Source organism: Schistocerca piceifrons, chromosome 2 (genome assembly GCF_021461385.2).
Source record: "Schistocerca piceifrons isolate TAMUIC-IGC-003096 chromosome 2, iqSchPice1.1, whole genome shotgun sequence".
In the NCBI taxonomy this organism is placed as follows: Eukaryota; Metazoa; Arthropoda; class Insecta; order Orthoptera; family Acrididae; genus Schistocerca; species Schistocerca piceifrons.
The window spans coordinates 387,314,269-387,331,368 of record NC_060139.1 but is presented as its reverse complement, the minus strand read 5'-3'; the positions used below and the strand labels follow the sequence as shown (position 1 = coordinate 387,331,368).

At 44.6% G+C, this 17,100-nt stretch overlaps 1 protein-coding gene across 1 annotated transcript in view; it reads right to left on the bottom strand.

Moving 5' to 3' along the window:
• LOC124775417 overlaps positions 1-16,090 on the bottom strand; it is a 271,730-nt gene extending 255,640 nt beyond the window's left edge. Inside the window, exon 1 of the mRNA XM_047250250.1 lies at positions 15,917-16,090. Within this exon, the coding sequence (XP_047106206.1) occupies positions 15,917-16,090 (174 nt within the window). The remainder of the gene's footprint in view (positions 1-15,916) is intronic.
• Between the last annotated feature and the right edge of the window lie 1,010 nt (positions 16,091-17,100).

The window sequence follows — 17,100 nt, the reverse complement described above, 5'->3', positions numbered from 1 at the left end:
TCAAAATGATAATGGAACGTAGTCGAATTAAGTCGGGTGATGCCGAGGGAATTAGATTAGGAATTGAAGCACTTTAAGTAGTAAAGAAGTTTTGCTATTTGGGGAGCAAAATAACTGATGATGGTCGAAGTAGAGAGGATATAAAAGGTAGACTGGCAATGGCAAGGAAAGTGTTTCTGAAGCAGAGAAATTTGTTAACATCGAGTATAGATTTAAGTGTCAGGAAGTCGTTTCTGAAAGTATTTGTATGGAGTGTAGCCATGTATGGAAGCGAAACATGGACGATAAATAGTTTGGACAAGAAGAGAATAGAAGCTTTCGAAATGTGGTGCTAAAGAAGAGTGTTGAAGATTAGATGGTTAGATCAGATAACTTATGAGGAGGTATTGAATAGAATTGGGGAGTGGAGGAGTTTGTGGCACAACTTGACTAGAACAAGGGATCGGTTGGTAGCACATGTTCTGAGGCATCAAGGGATCACCAATATAGTATTGGAGGGCAGCGTGGAGGGTAAAAATCGTAGAGGGAGACCAAGAGATGAATACACTGAACAGATACAGAAGGATGTAGGTTGCAGTAGATACTGGGAGATGAAGAAGCTTGCACAGGATAGAGTAGCATGGAGAGCTGCATCAAACCAGTTTCAGGACTGAAGACCACAACAACAACAACCATTGTTTAACGTTTGACGTACAAAGTTAGACTATATTAGTTTGTCATACTGAACGAATTAGCAGTACTTCATTGCTATTCGATCTGCAATGGATCACGACATTTCTATGAGTACCTGACATCATTGTTAACTATATGTCAGATTAATCTTCTTGGCGATGACTTCACTCTAGCTTTGAATTGTTGGCGAAAATACTTACTCAAAGCCGGTGGTAGGTATAAAATATAGTCAATAATTTACAAAATACTTTCACACAAATTATTTTGAGCAATTAATTCAGGAGCCCACTCGAAGTGTAAATGGTTGTGATAACATACTTGACTTTTTAGCAACAAATAATTCTGAGCATCATGACCGATACAGGGTTAGTGAACACAAGATCGTTATAGCGAGACTGGCTACCGCATCATCCGAATCCACTAAACGTAAATGCAAAATATATCTATCTAAAAGAAGATAAAAATTCACTTCACGGCTTCCTAAGAGACTGCCTCCACTCCCTCCCAACTAACTTTGTAAGTATAGACGTGACGTGGCTTGAATTCTGTGAAATAGTATCTGAGGCTCTTGAGAGATTTACACCAAATAGATTAATAAAATATGGCACAGATACCCAATGGCACACAAAACAGGCTAGAACATTGTTGTAGAAGCAACGAACAAAGCATACCAAATTTAAAAGAAAGAGATTGGTGATTTTTTACTGAAGCACGAAACTTAGCGCGGATTTCAATACGAGATGCTTTTAATAGCTTCCACAATGATCTCTGTCTCATAATCTGACAGAAAATCCAAAGACGTTCGGGTCGCATCTGACAGAAAATCCAAGGACGTTCGGGTCGTATATAAAGTTCACCAACAGCAAGACACGATCAGTACATTCTCTGCTCAATACCATGCTATTATTGTTAATGATAGACCGGCTAAAGTGGAGCTATTACACACAGTTCCTCGAAATTCCTTCATCAAACAAGACCAAGTAAATACTCCAGAATTCTAATCGGGAACAATTGCAAACATGAGTAGCTTAGGAGTAGCTTTCCTTAGTGTATCGAAGCAGTTTAAAGCACTTAACATTATTTCTTGTCCAGACGGCATACCAACAAGAATTAGATTTTCACTCTGCAGCAGAGTGTGCGCTGATATGAAACTTCCTGGCAAATTAAAACTGTATGCTGGGCCGAGACTCGAACTCGGGCCCTTTCCCTTTCGCGGGCTAGTGGTGTATCACTAAGTTACCGAAGCACGACTCACTACCCGTCCTCACAGTTTCAGTTCTACCAGTATCTCGTCTCCTACCTTCCAAACTTCACAGAAGCACTTCTGCTAACCTTGCAGAACCAGCATTCCTGGAAGAAAGGATATTGCGGAGACATGGCAGGGGGATATTTCCAGAATGAGATTTTCATTCTGCAGCGGAGTGTGTGCTGATATGAAACGTCCTGGCAAATTTAAAACTGTGTGCCGGACCGAGATTCGAACTCGGCACCTTTGCCTTTCGCAGGCAAGTGCTCTATCATCTATCGCAGGAGAGCTTCTGTGAAGTTTGGAAGGTACGAGACGAGGCACTGGCAGAAATAAAGCTGTGAGGATGGGGTATGAGTCGTGCTTGGGTAGCTCAGATGATGGAGCACTTTCCAGCGAAAGGCGAAGGCCCTAATTCGAGTCTCGGTCCAGCACTCAGTTTTAATCTGTCAGGAAGTTTCAGCATACCTAGAAGTTGCCTTTCAGAGTGTGCTGATACAACAGCCCCACACTTAAGAATCATAACAACCGCTCGCTCGACGAAAGATCCTTACTTCAAGTTTAGAAATTTGCACGGGTGACATCAATACTCAAGAAAGGAAACAGGAGTGAAACGCTGAATTATAGACTTACATCACTAACGTTGATTTGCAGTAGGATTTTAAAACATATGTTGTGTTATAACGTTTATGCATTACCTCGAAGGTAACAGTATATTGACACACAGTCAGAACGATTTCGCAATATGCCGTTCTTGTGAAACACGACCAGTTCATTGTTCACACGAAGGAATGAGTGCTATCGACAGGGGATCTGTAATTGATTCCACATCGGTAGACTTCCAGTAGATTTTTTTGCACCGTTCTAATTAACGTGCCTATGGTATATCGCTTCAGCTGCGCGACTATATCAGTGATTTCCTTTCTGAAAAGTCACAGTACGTAATAATCGACAGAGATACATCGAGGAAGACAGATGTGATATCCGACTTTCCTCAAAGAAGTGTTAGAGGCCTTCTGCTGTTAATAATCTAAATAAACGATTTAGGAGACAATCTGGGCAGATGATGCTTGAAAATGACGCTGTCATTTTCCGTCTAGTAAACTCATCAGGAGGCCAAAACCAATTCAAAAATGACTTAGATACGATAACTGAATGGTGAGAAATGTGGCAATTGTCTCTCAATAAGGAAAAGTTTGAGGTCATCCACACGAGTTTGTTGTTGTTGTTGTTGTGGTGGTCTTCAGTCCTGAGACTGGTTTGATGCAGCTCTCCATGCTACTCTATCCTGTGCAAGACTTTTCATCTCCCAGTACCTACTGCAACCTACATCCTTCTGAATCTGCTTAGTGTATTCATCTCTTGGTCTCCCTCTACGATTTTTACCCTCCACGCTGCCCTCCAATACTAAATTGGTGATCCCTTGATGCCTCAGAACATGTCCTACCAACCGATCCCTTCTTCTGGTCAAGTTGTGCCACAAACTTCTCCCCAATCCTATTCAATACTTCCTCATTAGTTATGTGATCTACCCATCTAATCTTCAGCATTCTTCTGTAGCACCACATTTCGAAAGCTTCTATTCTCTTCTTGTCTAAACTATTTATCGTCCATGTTTCACTTCCATACATGGCTACACTCCATACGAATACTTTCAGAAATGACTTCCTGACACTTAAATCAATACTGGATGTTAACAAATTTCTCTTCTTCAGAAACGCTTTCCTTGCCATTGCCAGCCTACATTTTATATCCTCTCTACTTCCACCATCATCAGTTATTTTGCTCCCCAAATAGCAAAACTCCTTTACTACTTTAAGTGCCTCATTTCCTAATCTAATTCCCTCAGCTTCACCCGATTTAATTTGACTACATTCCATTATCCTTGTTTTGCTTTTGTTGATGTTCATCTTATATCCTCCTTTCAAGACACTGTCCATTCCATTCAACTGCTCTTCCAAGTCCTTTGCTGTCTCTGACAGAATTACAATGTCATTGGCGAACCTCAAAGTTTTTATTTCTTCTCCATGAATTTTAATACCTACTCCGAATTTTTCTTTTGTTTCCTTTACTGCTTGCTCATATACAGATTGAACAACATCGGGGAGAGGCTACAACCCTGTCTTACTCCCTTCCCAACAACTGCTTCCCTTTCATGTCCCTCGACTCTTATAACTGCCATCTGGTTTCTGTATAAATTGTAAATAGCCTTTCGCTCCCTGTATTTTACCCCTGCCACCTTTAGAATTTGAAAGAGAGTATTCCAGTCAACATTGTCAAAAGCTTTCTCTAAGTCTACAAATGCTAGAAACGTAGGTCTGCCTTTCCTTAATCTTTCTTCTAAGATAAGTCGTAAGGTCAGTATTGCCTCACGTGTTCCAGTGTTTCTACGGAATCCAAACTGATCTTCCCCGAGGTTGGCTTCTACAAGTTTTTCCATTCGTCTGTAAAGAATTCGTGTTAGTATTTTGCAGTTGTGACTTATTAAGCTGATAGTTCGGTAATTTTCACATCTGTCAACACCTGCTTTCTTTGGTATTGGAATTATTATGTTCTTCTTGAAGTCTGTGGGTATTTCGCCTGTTTCATACATCTTGCTCACCAGATGGTAGAGTTTTGTCAGGACTGGCTCTCCCAAGGCTGTCAGTAGTTCTAACGGAATGTTGTCTATTCCCGGGGCCTTGTTTCGACTCAGGTCTTTCAGTGCTCTGTCAAACTCTTCACGCAGTATCATATCTCCCATTTCATCTTCATCTACATCCTCTTCCATTTCCATAATATTGTCCTCAAGTACATCGCCATTGTATAGACCCTCTACATACTCCTTCCACCTTTCTGCTTTCCCTTCTTTGCTTAGAACTGGGTTTCCATCTGAGCTCTTGATATTCATACAAGTCGTTCTCTTATCTCCAAAGGTCTCTTTAATTTTCCTGTAGGCGGTATCTATCTTACCCCTAGTGAGATAGGCCTCTACATCCTTACATTTGTCCTCTAGCCATCCCTGCTTAGCCATTTTGCACTTCCTGTCGCTCTCATTTTTGAGACGTTTGTATTCCTTTTTGCCTGTTTCACTTACTGCATTTTTATATTTTCTCCTTTCATCAATTAAATTCAATATTTCTTCTGTTACCCAAGGATTTCTACTAGCCCTCGTCTTTTTACCTACTTGATCCACTGCTGCCTTCACTACTTCATCCCTCAAAGCAACCCATTCTTCTTCTACTGTATTTATTTCCCCCATTCCTGTCATTTGCTCCCTTATGCTCTCCCTGAATCTCTGTACAACATCTGGTTCTTTTAGTTTATCCAGGTCCCATCTCCTTAAATTCTCACCTTTTTGCAGTTTCTTCAGTTTTAATCTACAGGTCATAACCAATAGATTGTGGTCAGAGTCCACATCTGCCCCTGGAAATTCTTACAATTTAAAACCTGGTTCCTAAATCTCTGTCTTACCATTATATAATCTATCTGATACCTTTTAGTATCTCCAGGGTTCTTCCATGTATACAACCTTCTTTCATGATTCTTAAACCAAGTGTTAGTTATGATTATGTTGTGCTCTGTGCAAAATTCTACCAGGCGGCTTCCTCTTTCATTTCTGTCCCCCAATCCATATTCACCTACTATGTTTCCTTCTCTCCCTTTTCCTACACTCGAATTCCAGTCACCCATGACTTTCTTTTATTTCATCATACATTTCTTCAATTTCTTCGTCATCTGCAGACCTAGTTGGCATATAAACTTGTACTACTGTAGTAGGTGTGGGCTTCGTATCCATCTTGGCCACAATAATGCGTTCACTATGCTGTTTGTAGTAGCTTACCCGCATTCCTATTTTCCTATTCATTATTAAACCTACTCCTGCATTACCCCTATTTGATTTTGTGTTTATAACCCTGTAGTCACCTGACCAGAAGTCTTGTTCCTCCTGCCACCGAACTTCACTAATTCCCACTATATCTAACTTCAACCTATCCATTTCCCTTTTTAAATTTTCTAACCTACCTGCCCGATTAAGGGATCTGACATTCCACGCTCCGATCCGTAGAATGCCAGTTTTCTTTCTCCTGATAACGACGTCCTCTTGAGTAGTCCCCGCCCGGAGATCCGAATGGGGGACTATTTTACCTCCGGAATATTTTACCCAAGAGGACGCCATCATCATGTAATCATACAGTAAAGCTGCATGCCCTCGGGAAAAATTACGGCTGTAGTTTCCCCTTGCTTTCAGCCGTTCGCAGTACCAGCACAGCAAGGCCGTTTTGGTTAATGTTACAAGGCCAGATCAGTCAATCATCCAGACTGTTGCCCTTGCAACTACTGAAAAGGCTGCTGCCCCTCTTCAGGAACCACACGTTTGTCTGGCCTCTCAACAGATACCCCTCCGTTGTGGTTGCACCTACGGTACGGCTATCTGTATCGCTGTGGCACGCAAGCCTCCCCACCAACGGCAAGGTCCGTGGTTCATGGGGGGTGGTCCACACGAGTACAAAAAGCAATTCGTTAGACTAAATACCTAGGAATTACAATTACTAGTAACTTCTGTTGGAAAGAGCACATATATAATATTTTGGGGAAGGCAAAGCAAAGACTACGTTTGCAAAGACTACGTTTAATTGGCAGAACACATAGATGACGCAACAGGACTGCTAAAAACACTGCTTACATTAAGCTTTTCCGTTCTCAGCTAGAATATTGCTGTGATGTATTGGATCCTTACCAGATAGTATTGATGGAGGATATCGAAAAAGTTCAAAGAAGGGCAGTTCATTTTGTGTTATCGCGAAATAGGATAGGTATCACGGATACGATGAGCGAGCTAGGGTGGCAGTCATTAAAACAAATGCGTTTTTGATTGTTGCGAGACCCTTTCACGAAATTTAATTCCCCACATTTGTCCTCTGAATGTGAAAATATTTTGATAGCGCCCATCTACATAGGCAGAAATGATCATCATAATAAAATAGAGAAAAATTAGAACTCGTACAGAAATATTTAAGTGTTGATTCTTCCTATGCGCTGTTAAATAGTGGAGAGGAAGAGAAATAGTCTGAAGGTGGTTCGTAGAACCCTCTGCCAGCCACTTATGTGTGAAGTGCAGAGTAGTCATGTAGATGTAGCAGCTCACGTAGCAGAGTTGTGACGTATTTCAGTGGGAATTTTCTTTCAATGTTTCTGGAATATACACACACAAACATTTTCTTTAGGTTTGTAATAGATTGATGCCAGATGTTTTTGTTGTTCAGATAACATAAATTTTGTATGTATGTATTTCAGAAACAATAAAAGAAAAGACACTGAAGGTACCACAACTGTGGTAAAAGTGTTTGGAGATCAAACACAACAAAACAAAATTTGTGTTCTTGCAAGAAAGCAGGTCAACTTTAATTTATTGCTACTTTCTGCAAGCAAGTGGGCAGAGCCTGAAAGTCCGTTATGACGATGGTTGAATATCTAATAGTCTCCTTCTGTAGCTGTTTAAAGTGGAATGATGAGATAAAATTAGTGGCAGACGACTAATTGTCAGACTGAGATTAATTGGAGGAATCCTAATGAACTGCGGTACAGTCACGAAAGAGATAGCTTTGAAAACCGTTGTCTAGTTGAGTGTTTTGTATTGCTTGTCAGTCTTCTACACTCTTATCAGGTACGATTAGTAGAGGAAGTAGAGATAATACAAACAAGAGAAGTACATTTAATGACACGTTGTTCAGTAAGTGCGATATCGTCGCGGAGATGTTTATCAAACTGCAGCGGCTGGTCCTACAAGATAAGCGTCGTCCACCACGGAGAAGTTTTCAGGTAAAACAACTAGAGCGTTTCTTCCATAAGAAAAGAATATATTACTGGTTGCCACATATTTCTAGAGAACTCACGATGAGAAAATCAGGGGAATAACAGGTGTTACAGCGGCCCTGCATGCAAGACTTCGGTTCAAATGGCTCTGAGCACTATGGGACTTAACTTCTGAGGTCATCAGTCCCCTAGAACTTAGAACTACTTAAACCTAACTAACCTAAGGACAACACACACATCCATGCCCGAGGCAGGATTCGAACCTGCGACCTTAGCGGTCGCGCGGTTCCGGACTGCAGCGCCTAGAACCGCTCGGTCACTCCGGTCGGCTACAAAACTTTCGAGAGGCCAGTAAAGAGGGTGGGGGTGGGGTGATAGTATCACGTGAAGCGTTCCCTGCCACACACAGTAACGCAGCTTTCGGGATATGCTTACACATATAGACTACATTGGAAGATACCGCTGATGCAGGTTTTTTGGTCCATTTCAGACGAGCAGAGTGGAAGTGATTGGGGATGGAGAGTGTGGTAGGAGAGGTATAGTTTAGCATCAATTCCATTCGGCAAAAATATAAGTTATCACGCCAGAAAAAAATACGTATTCGTTTCAGCATTCGAACCTGGAATCGATTCTCTTCATTATTACAGCCTCTTCAAGGCGTGAGGTAACGATCTTTGGAGATAGAGTTCACTTTATGATTAGGAAAAGCCGTTGTTTTCAAAGGAACCGCGTTGGCATTTGCTGTAAGTAATTTAGGTAAATTATGGCAAACGTAAGTCAGGATGGCTGTATGGCGATTTCAGCCACCGACCTTCTGAACAATGCGAGTCGCAGTTACTAGTCACTCCGTTACTTTGCTCTCGCCGGTCAGTGTGGCCGAGCGGCTCTAGGCGCTACAGTCTGGAACCGCGCGACCGCTACGGTCGCAGGTTCGAATCCTGCCTCGGGCATGGATGTGTGTGATGTCCTTAGATTAGTTAGGTTTAAGTAGCTCTGAGCTGTAGGGGACTGATGACCTCCGAAGTTAAGTCCCACAGTGCTCAGAGCCATCTTTGAACTTTGCTCTCAGGCATCGAGGTGAACAGAGCGAGAGCTTTGGTACTCTGTTCGACATCGATATGGAAATTGTAACTATTTGTGCACTTCCCAAGGTGTTGACCAGGCGAGCTGGCACAGTGGTTAGCGCACTGGACTCGCGTTCGGGAGGACGACGGTTCAAACCCACGTTCGGCCATCCTGATTTAGGTTTTTCGTGATTTCCAAAAATCGCTTCAGGCAAATGCCGGGATCGTTCCTTTGAAAGGGCACGGTCGATTTCCTTCCGCGTCCTTCCCTAATCCGATGGGACCGATGACCTCACTGTTTGGTCCTCTCCCCAAAACAACCAACCAACCAGGCTGTTGCCGGCACGAGACTGCAGACGGCGCAGCGAACACCGCCCTTGCCGCAGCTCGTTGGCGACGCCTCTGGCTGCGATCTACACAGAAAGCGGCCGGCTCTACTGCTCACAGCCCCTCAGAAACAGAAACCGTCGATCGCGTCGCCTGCGGTCAGTAGCAGCGTGGCGGGGGTAATCACAAAGTTTTAACTATATCGTCGACACAGTAAAGTCATGTAATCACTTTTATGTTTGTTTCCAAGTACGCGGTCCACTCATATTAATGCGATCATCGTCTATTTCGATGTCAACATGCAATAATAGGGTAGGTGACATCACTCGCAGAGGAGGGTGTATAAAGAGTGTCGGGGGACGCGGTAAACAGTGCAGTCATTGAGTAATGCGGAAATCGAGCGGTTTATCTTACGTACAAAAGGGCATGATCATTGCCTTTTGGGCCAAAGTGGTTTAATATTTTTGTTGGATCTGAAATTTAAAAACCTCTCTCAAACCGGCCTGATTTAACTTCACTGATCAGGATAGTAAAAAACATGCGTATATTAAGGGAATTTTCATTCACAAAGCAGGCTTATCACATTCACACAGTTTAATACTGTTCTATCCTGATTAAATTGAGCTTAACTTAAATTCCATAAGGCAGTGAAGCAATTTCGAAGTCTCGGTGCGACGAAAATAGACAGTCGATCTCCTGAAAACATTTGTAATAATTATTAACTTTCGGTGATCACATGGGGAAGACCGGAGATCTGCTGGTAAGACCGTGTTAGCTCATTTATTGAAAGTAATGAACTGGATATCTTGAGCGTACAAAACGGCAGGTTCGTCCAGTGTAAATCAGACGTTCCCCACTGATCCCGTGCAACACAGCGTAGTAAGCAGACACTGTCGATAATAATCAGTTAAATGATACGCGAACACACTTACTTTAGATTAGTTCATGTATTAAATTCCTTCTCATACAGAATCTCATCAAGATAGCGATTAGCTCAACAATACATACATATACATCTTCGTTCTTTCACGGCTAATCGACAAGATCTCAATCTTTCTTTTTTCATAAGAGAAAACATAGATAGCAGAGAAGCTATTCCATGGAGTAAATGCTCGCTCCAAGGAATAATAGGGCTTGAAACTACTTTGTACTTTGCATTGATAATCATCGTATATTAAAGTTTAGGAATCGGTAAGATAAGAAGAGATATTTCGAGATATGTACTGAGTTATATAATTTATAAAATTTCTGAAAATATCGCGGAGACCCGCTGCAAGAGACATTACAGTGGGAGCACTCAAATGGTTCAAATGGCTCTGAGCACTATGGGTCTTAACTACTGAGGTCATCAGTCCCCTAGAACTTAGAGCTACTTAAACCTAACTAACCTAAGGACATCACACACATCCATGCCCGAGGCAGGATTCGAACCTGCGACCGTAGCGGTCTCGCGGTTCCAGACTGTAGTGCCTAGAACCGCACAGCCATGGGAGCACTCCCGAAACAGGTTAAGTTTGTGAAATGTTACGATGCTGCCATGGATAAAGTATACCGTACAGGGAAAAACAGCTATGTCCAAAACCGGTGCCGAGGCGACTGTGGTACACCACGGGTCAAAGACGCCAGAAGTGAACGACGGCTGCGGAGATGTTTACCTGCAAATAGACGTTCAACTGTTGGATACCTGATGGTCCAGATGAATCAAGGCGCTACCAACAGTGTCTCCTCAAAGGTCATTCAGCGAACGCTGCTGCGTATGGGCCTCCACAGCAAGTGACGGTTCATGCGTCCTTGTTGACTGCTTTTTATCGGAGATGAATGCCGGAATTTGCTCGTGAGTACGGCAGCTGGCCGTCCACTGAGTGGCGACATGTAGACCTCTTAGATGACAGATGGCCCTCGGCGTGTTCGGAGAGGAAAACCTAAAAGCAAACTTCCTATATCTGTCACCGGAAAGGACCACGCCCGAGAAGGGAGCGTTATGGTCTGGGGAAGGTAATTTCGAGGCATTCCCAGAGTGATCTCCTTATTCTAGAAAGAATGCAGCAACTCTAGTATGCATCTGTCCTAGGGGACCATGTTCACCCCTAGGTGCAATTTTTTTTCCTCAGCGCGATGGCATCTACCAGGAGGACAATGTAACATGTATCACAGATCACAGTGCACGTATGTGGTTCGAAGAGCTCTGGTGAGTTCAACGTACTTCCCTGGCCACCTAACTCCCCTGATTCATATGCAGTCGAGAATCTGTCGGACCTCCTCGATCATTCTGTTCGCGCCATTGATCTTTAACCGAGAAACCTAGCTTAGCTGACCACGGCGCTGTTGTCGGTACCTTCCAGAACCTCACTGGCTCTCTCCCTGAACGTCTCGCAGCGGTCGGCACTGCGAAAGATGGCCATTCAGGTGTCTGACATGTGGTCACATTAATTTGACTGGAGAGAGTATATTTCCGCAGTCATGGCATACGCTGGAGTGAGTGCGCCACACTACAGTAGCACACAGCTAGAGGTACCAAGAAAGATTGATTAAGTGAATCATCCTGCTGCAATCCCTCTTCGGCAGTAGCAAAACCGTTGCACAGTTGACTTCTTTAGTCGTCTGGATTGGCCAGACAAAGCCGGAACTTATCTGCTGCTGCCGAAAGCGAAATACAACACGATACTGCACTCTACCAGAGAGCTGTGTCATTTTATTTTTGTTTCTCTAGCGGTGTGCTATGGAAATTTGATGTGGAGATTTAAGTACACGCACACACGTATCCGCAAACAAGTTGCATCGTGCTGGCTAGCGCGAGTCACTGCTGTCATAACCGCACTGATTTCATCTAGCAGCCGTCGCAGCATTTCACCACCACGACCGGTCTCAGTATACTAGTGCGCCCACTCGGTCGGAAACCACAGTTGTCACTGAAATTAGGAACGCAGCTGCAGCGTCGCGACGGGGATCTACGTGACACCTCGGACACCTAGTCCTGACGCCAGATAAGTACTGGCCGTCCAGCTGAGAAGAAGCATTAAGTCTGCAATCTTCTTGGAGTACGCCACCGCCGTGAGGCCCGGAGAAGCATCATCGGTCTTTCGCCTGCCATCGGCGCACTCATCGACGACTCATATCCTATGAGATCGCCTGGACCAGCGTCAGCTCCTATGAGCCGTGGGTCGAAGTAGGTTCTTTCTAGGCAATGACCTGTTTAGCGATTACCGTCACCAGGCACCACCACCTAGACGTCGTCGGCTGGGGTTCGCTTCCCAGTTGAGACCGCTTCCGTCACCAGCCGCTTCTGGCGCAGGATGCATCACACATTACTCGTGTCGTACCCGTGAGCAACTGGCGGATCTCTGGCCATAGGCTGGGAATGCTGACTTCGCTTATCGAGACGCGCGGAGCCGTGATGACCGCGGTGTGGGCACAACAGTACATTGCCGACGATGACCGTGGGTTCTGAAAAGCACAAGCTGTTGGTTTAAGCTGTTTATCAAAGTAGATGGTTCTACAAAGGTAAAAGCCCGGGCCGACCGCAGCTGTCAGAGGATGATTTCAGACGTGTACAAGACATCTTTGTTAACAGCCTACGTAAGTCAATCAATAGAGTTAGTGTCGAAATAGGGTTACCTAAGCAACTGTATGGAAAGTTTTGAGACAGAGTTTGCTGCATAAGCCCTACGGTTTACCACTTACGCAGGAAATCCTTGAGAATACCATAGAACAGCGTATTTATTTTTGTGATGATATGCTAGAAATTTTGGAAGATGACGTGTTTCTACCGCACTTCATTTTTGGCGATGAAGCTACGTTCCATCCTAGTGGTAAAGGGGACACAATGTTCGCATATCTGGTCTGCAAAATACCGAAAGAAAATTTTACCATAGAGAGACTTGCCGAAGCTAAACGTGTTCTGTGCCTTATCACGTACGGGATTTAATTTTCGGCGGAAAGCACTATATGTGGAATAACATACCTGGTCATAGAATGAAATTTTCACTCTACAGCGGAGTGTGCGCTGATGTGAAACTTCCTGGCATATTAAAACTGTGTGCCGGACCGAGACTCGAACTCGTGACCTTTGCCTTTCGCGGGCAAGTGCTCTACCAACTGAGCTACCCAAGCACGACTCACGCCCCGTCCTCACAGCTTTACTTCTGCCAGTACCTCGTCTCCTACCTTCCAAACTTTACAGAAGCTCTCGTGCGAACCTTGCAGAACTAGCATTCCTGAAAGAAAGGATATTGCGGAGACATGGCTTAGCTACAGCCTGGGGGATGTTTCTAACTGGTCGGAGCTCTACCCCATAGGCACCTTAATGTCTGAGTATTTTTAAATCAATCCTTTGCCCGGCGATGGCTAGGTCACATCCGAATTCAAGACTTGGCTCCGCACTTCTGGAACTTCTGGCCACTGAGATCTCCCGATCTCACGCCATGTGACTTTTTCCTGTGGGACTATGTTCAGGAGGCTGTTTACATCCCGCTTCTACAAACAACTCTGGCCAAACTGAGGGACCGTGTCACTGCTGCGGCGAACTCAAGCCATGGTTATTAGCGCGTGGTACAAGATTGGCTACTGCTTACCTGAAGTTAAAATCTTCTAGGTTTTTAGGCCGCGTCATATTTCCTCTAAAATGATCGACGTTTCGACCCCTCTGCTGGGATCCTCCTCAGGATCTTGAGGTGTCCACTACTGCTAGAACACGGTCAGAGAAAAGTGTCACGTCCTTTTATAAATTGGAGTTTTCCCGCGTTCGTACTGCAGAAGTGGTAGTGTTGGTTAAAATTCCTATCGCTACCACTGGTGGGCCATAGTCATAGGCTAAAATCCCCCTCTGATGCAGAAGAAGGGACGTTGCTGGCTAAACTCCTGTGGATACTATTGGTGGCCCATAGTCATTGGATAGAAGGGAACTATTCCGCACTTACGCTTGAGAAGGGTTGTTGGTTGAAATTCCTCCTGCGCTATTGGTTGGCCGTCATCATTGGCTAGATTCAAAACGGACAGAGCAAGAGAGGGGGAATGTTTACCCAAAAATATTATTGTCTGCCGAGGCTACTTATAGCGTGTTGTTCATGGCGCTCGCACAACGCGGCCGCATATTCACTTCCTTGATGGCGGGGAGTCACGATGCCGGAACCCTATAGCCGTCTTCTCTATTGAAATTAGAGGCATTCTTTGAAATTTCAGCCACTGCTCGGATCTTTCTTCTATAAATATTTGTTTCCTTAGCAAGCACACGTACGTTATTAAAATCAATGTTCACATGATGTTCCGCTACTGCCGATTTTGCAGTTTGTTTTAGCCGCATGTACCGTTCGTGTTCCTTAATGCGTTCTTTAACAGATCTTCCCGTTTCGCCTACATACACTTTGCCGCAAACACATGTCACTTGCCTGCACTGTGAAGACAATCAGGTGCATCCCTTTTTTCAGTAGGAAAAAATCTTTTATTTTGTTTGGACTAAAGAAAAATGTCTGTATGCTATTTTTCTTTAGAGTTCTGATTATGTGGTCAGTGACCCCAGAAACGAACGGTAACCTAACGGAGTTGAAGGCGGTTCCTCGTCATTTTTATTAGCGTTATTAATATTCCGCTTAAAAATTCCTGTCAATTGAATAAATATCATAACCATTTGCCTTCAACGTCCTCTTTAAAAAATTCAACTCCGATTCGAAATTGTCGTCAACGCTGCTACGGAAGGCACGTGAGGACAGAGTCTTGAGTACTGCTTACTTCTGGGCTGGGTGGAGGTGCGAAGTGGCATCTAAATACCTCCTTGTGTTAGTCGGCTTTGTATACACTCTGTGACCTAGAGTGTTATCAGATCTTCAGCGTACCAACACATCTAGGGAAGGGAGACCGACCTGACTCTTAACCTCCAAGGTAAATTTGATTTCGAGGTGAATTACATTTAAGAAATTGTGGAACGCATGAAGTTGTTCTTCGCTGTGTCGCCATATAACAAATGTGCCGTCCACATAGCGGAGCCAGCAAGAAGGCTTCAAAGGGGCACTACTTAATGCCTGTTGCCGCGGAAAAACTCTCCTTTATAAGAGAACGCGACACTTGTCTCTGACAGTGTTCTAGCAGCAGCAGACACCGGAAGATCCTAAGGAATATCCCAGCAGAAGGCGCCGGCCAAAGTGGCCGAGCTGTTCTAGGCGCTACAGACTGGAAACGTGCGACTGCTACTGCCGATTTTGAACACATGGATGTGTGTGTTGTCCTTAGGTTAGTTAGGTTTAAGTAGTTCTAAGTTCGAGGGGACTGATGACCTCAGAAGTTAGGTCCGATAGTGCTCAGAGCCAGCCGAAGGGTCGAAACGTCGATCGTTTTAGAGGAAATATGACGCGGCCTAATAACCCAATAACAACTGCCACGAAAGCCTCCAGACTTACATCCTGCTCACTTGATTGCCATGCAGAAAAAAAACTTCCACATTTTCTCATTTGATTGGTATTAATTACTATGGGTCCATCTTTGTAAATAACCCTGTAATGTACTGCTCTAGGCTTAAAAGTGTTATTGACGATAGTGCAGACAGGTGCCTTAACTCGTAAAGCGTACATTAATTACAACGGTCGCTTTGTCCCCTTCACGCATTGCCTGTGGCTCGCAAGTTTATGTCCGTATCAGCTTCTACTGTGCTACAATTGTTAACAGGTGTTAGCTGAAAAACAAAAAGACGCGTGGCCGGTGTACAGGTAGGGTGAGGAGGGTTCGCGCTCACCGGCAGCAGGCCGTGATTGTCCTCGTAGTCGGGCCGGTCGGCGAAGCCGTGCGTGCGGCCGGCGTACCCGGCGCCGTGCCTGCCGCCGACGCCGACGCCGCCGCCGCGGCCGCGCTCGTCGATCAGCAGCACCTCGGTGAGCACGATGACGCCGAAGACGGCGAAGAACATGACGACCAGGAAGAAGCTGAGGCCGGCGCGCTCGCGCAGCACGCGGGACCGCTGCGACAGGCCGCGCTTGCCGCGCCCGCCCGCCTTCAGCATGCCGCCTCCCCCACCTGCGGCACACACACACAGCGCCACGCTCACACACCGGCCGCCAGTAACGCTGCCTCCTCCTAAACACAACAGCTGAAGACACAAAGACTGTTCTGTATATGGGTGTACATCTACATCTATATCAATACTCCGCAAGCCACCTGACGGTGTGTGGCGGAGGGTACTTTGAGTATTTCTGTCAGTTCTCCCTTCTATTCCAGTCTCGTATTGTTCGTGGAAAGAAAGATTGTCGGCATGCTTATGTGTGGCCTCTAATCTCTCTGATTTTATCCTCGTGGTCTCTTCGCGAGATATACGTATGAGGGAGCAATATACTGCTTGACTCCTCGGTGAACGTGTGTTCTCGAAACTTCAACAAAAGCCCGTACCGAGCTACTGAGCGTCTCTCCTGCAGAGTCTTCCACTGGAGTTTATCTATCATCTCCGTAACGCTTTCGCGATTACTAAATGATCCTGTAACGTAGAGCGCTGCTCTCCGTTGGATTTTCTCCATCTCTTCTATCAACCCTATCTGGTACACATCCCACACTGCTGAGCAGTAGTCAAGCAGTGGGCGAACAAGCGTACTGTAACCTACTTCCTTCGTTTTCGGATAGCATTTCCTTAGCAATCTTCCAATGAATCTCAATCTGGCATCTGCTTTACTAATGATTAATTTTATATGGTCATTCCATTTTAAATCACTCCTAATGCCTATTCCCAGATAATTTAGGGAATTAACTGCTTATAGTTGCTGACCTGCTATATTGTAGCTAAATGATAAAGGATCTTTCTTTCTATGTATTCGCAGCACATTACACTTGTCTACCCTGCACCATGCGTCAATTCGTTGCAGATCCTCCTGCATTTCAGTACAATTTTCCATTGTTACAACCTCTCTATATACTACAGCATCATCTGCAAAAAGCCTCAGTGAACTTCCGATGTTATCCACAAGGTCATTTATGTATATTGTGAATAGCAACGGTCCTACGACACGCCCCTGCGGCACACCA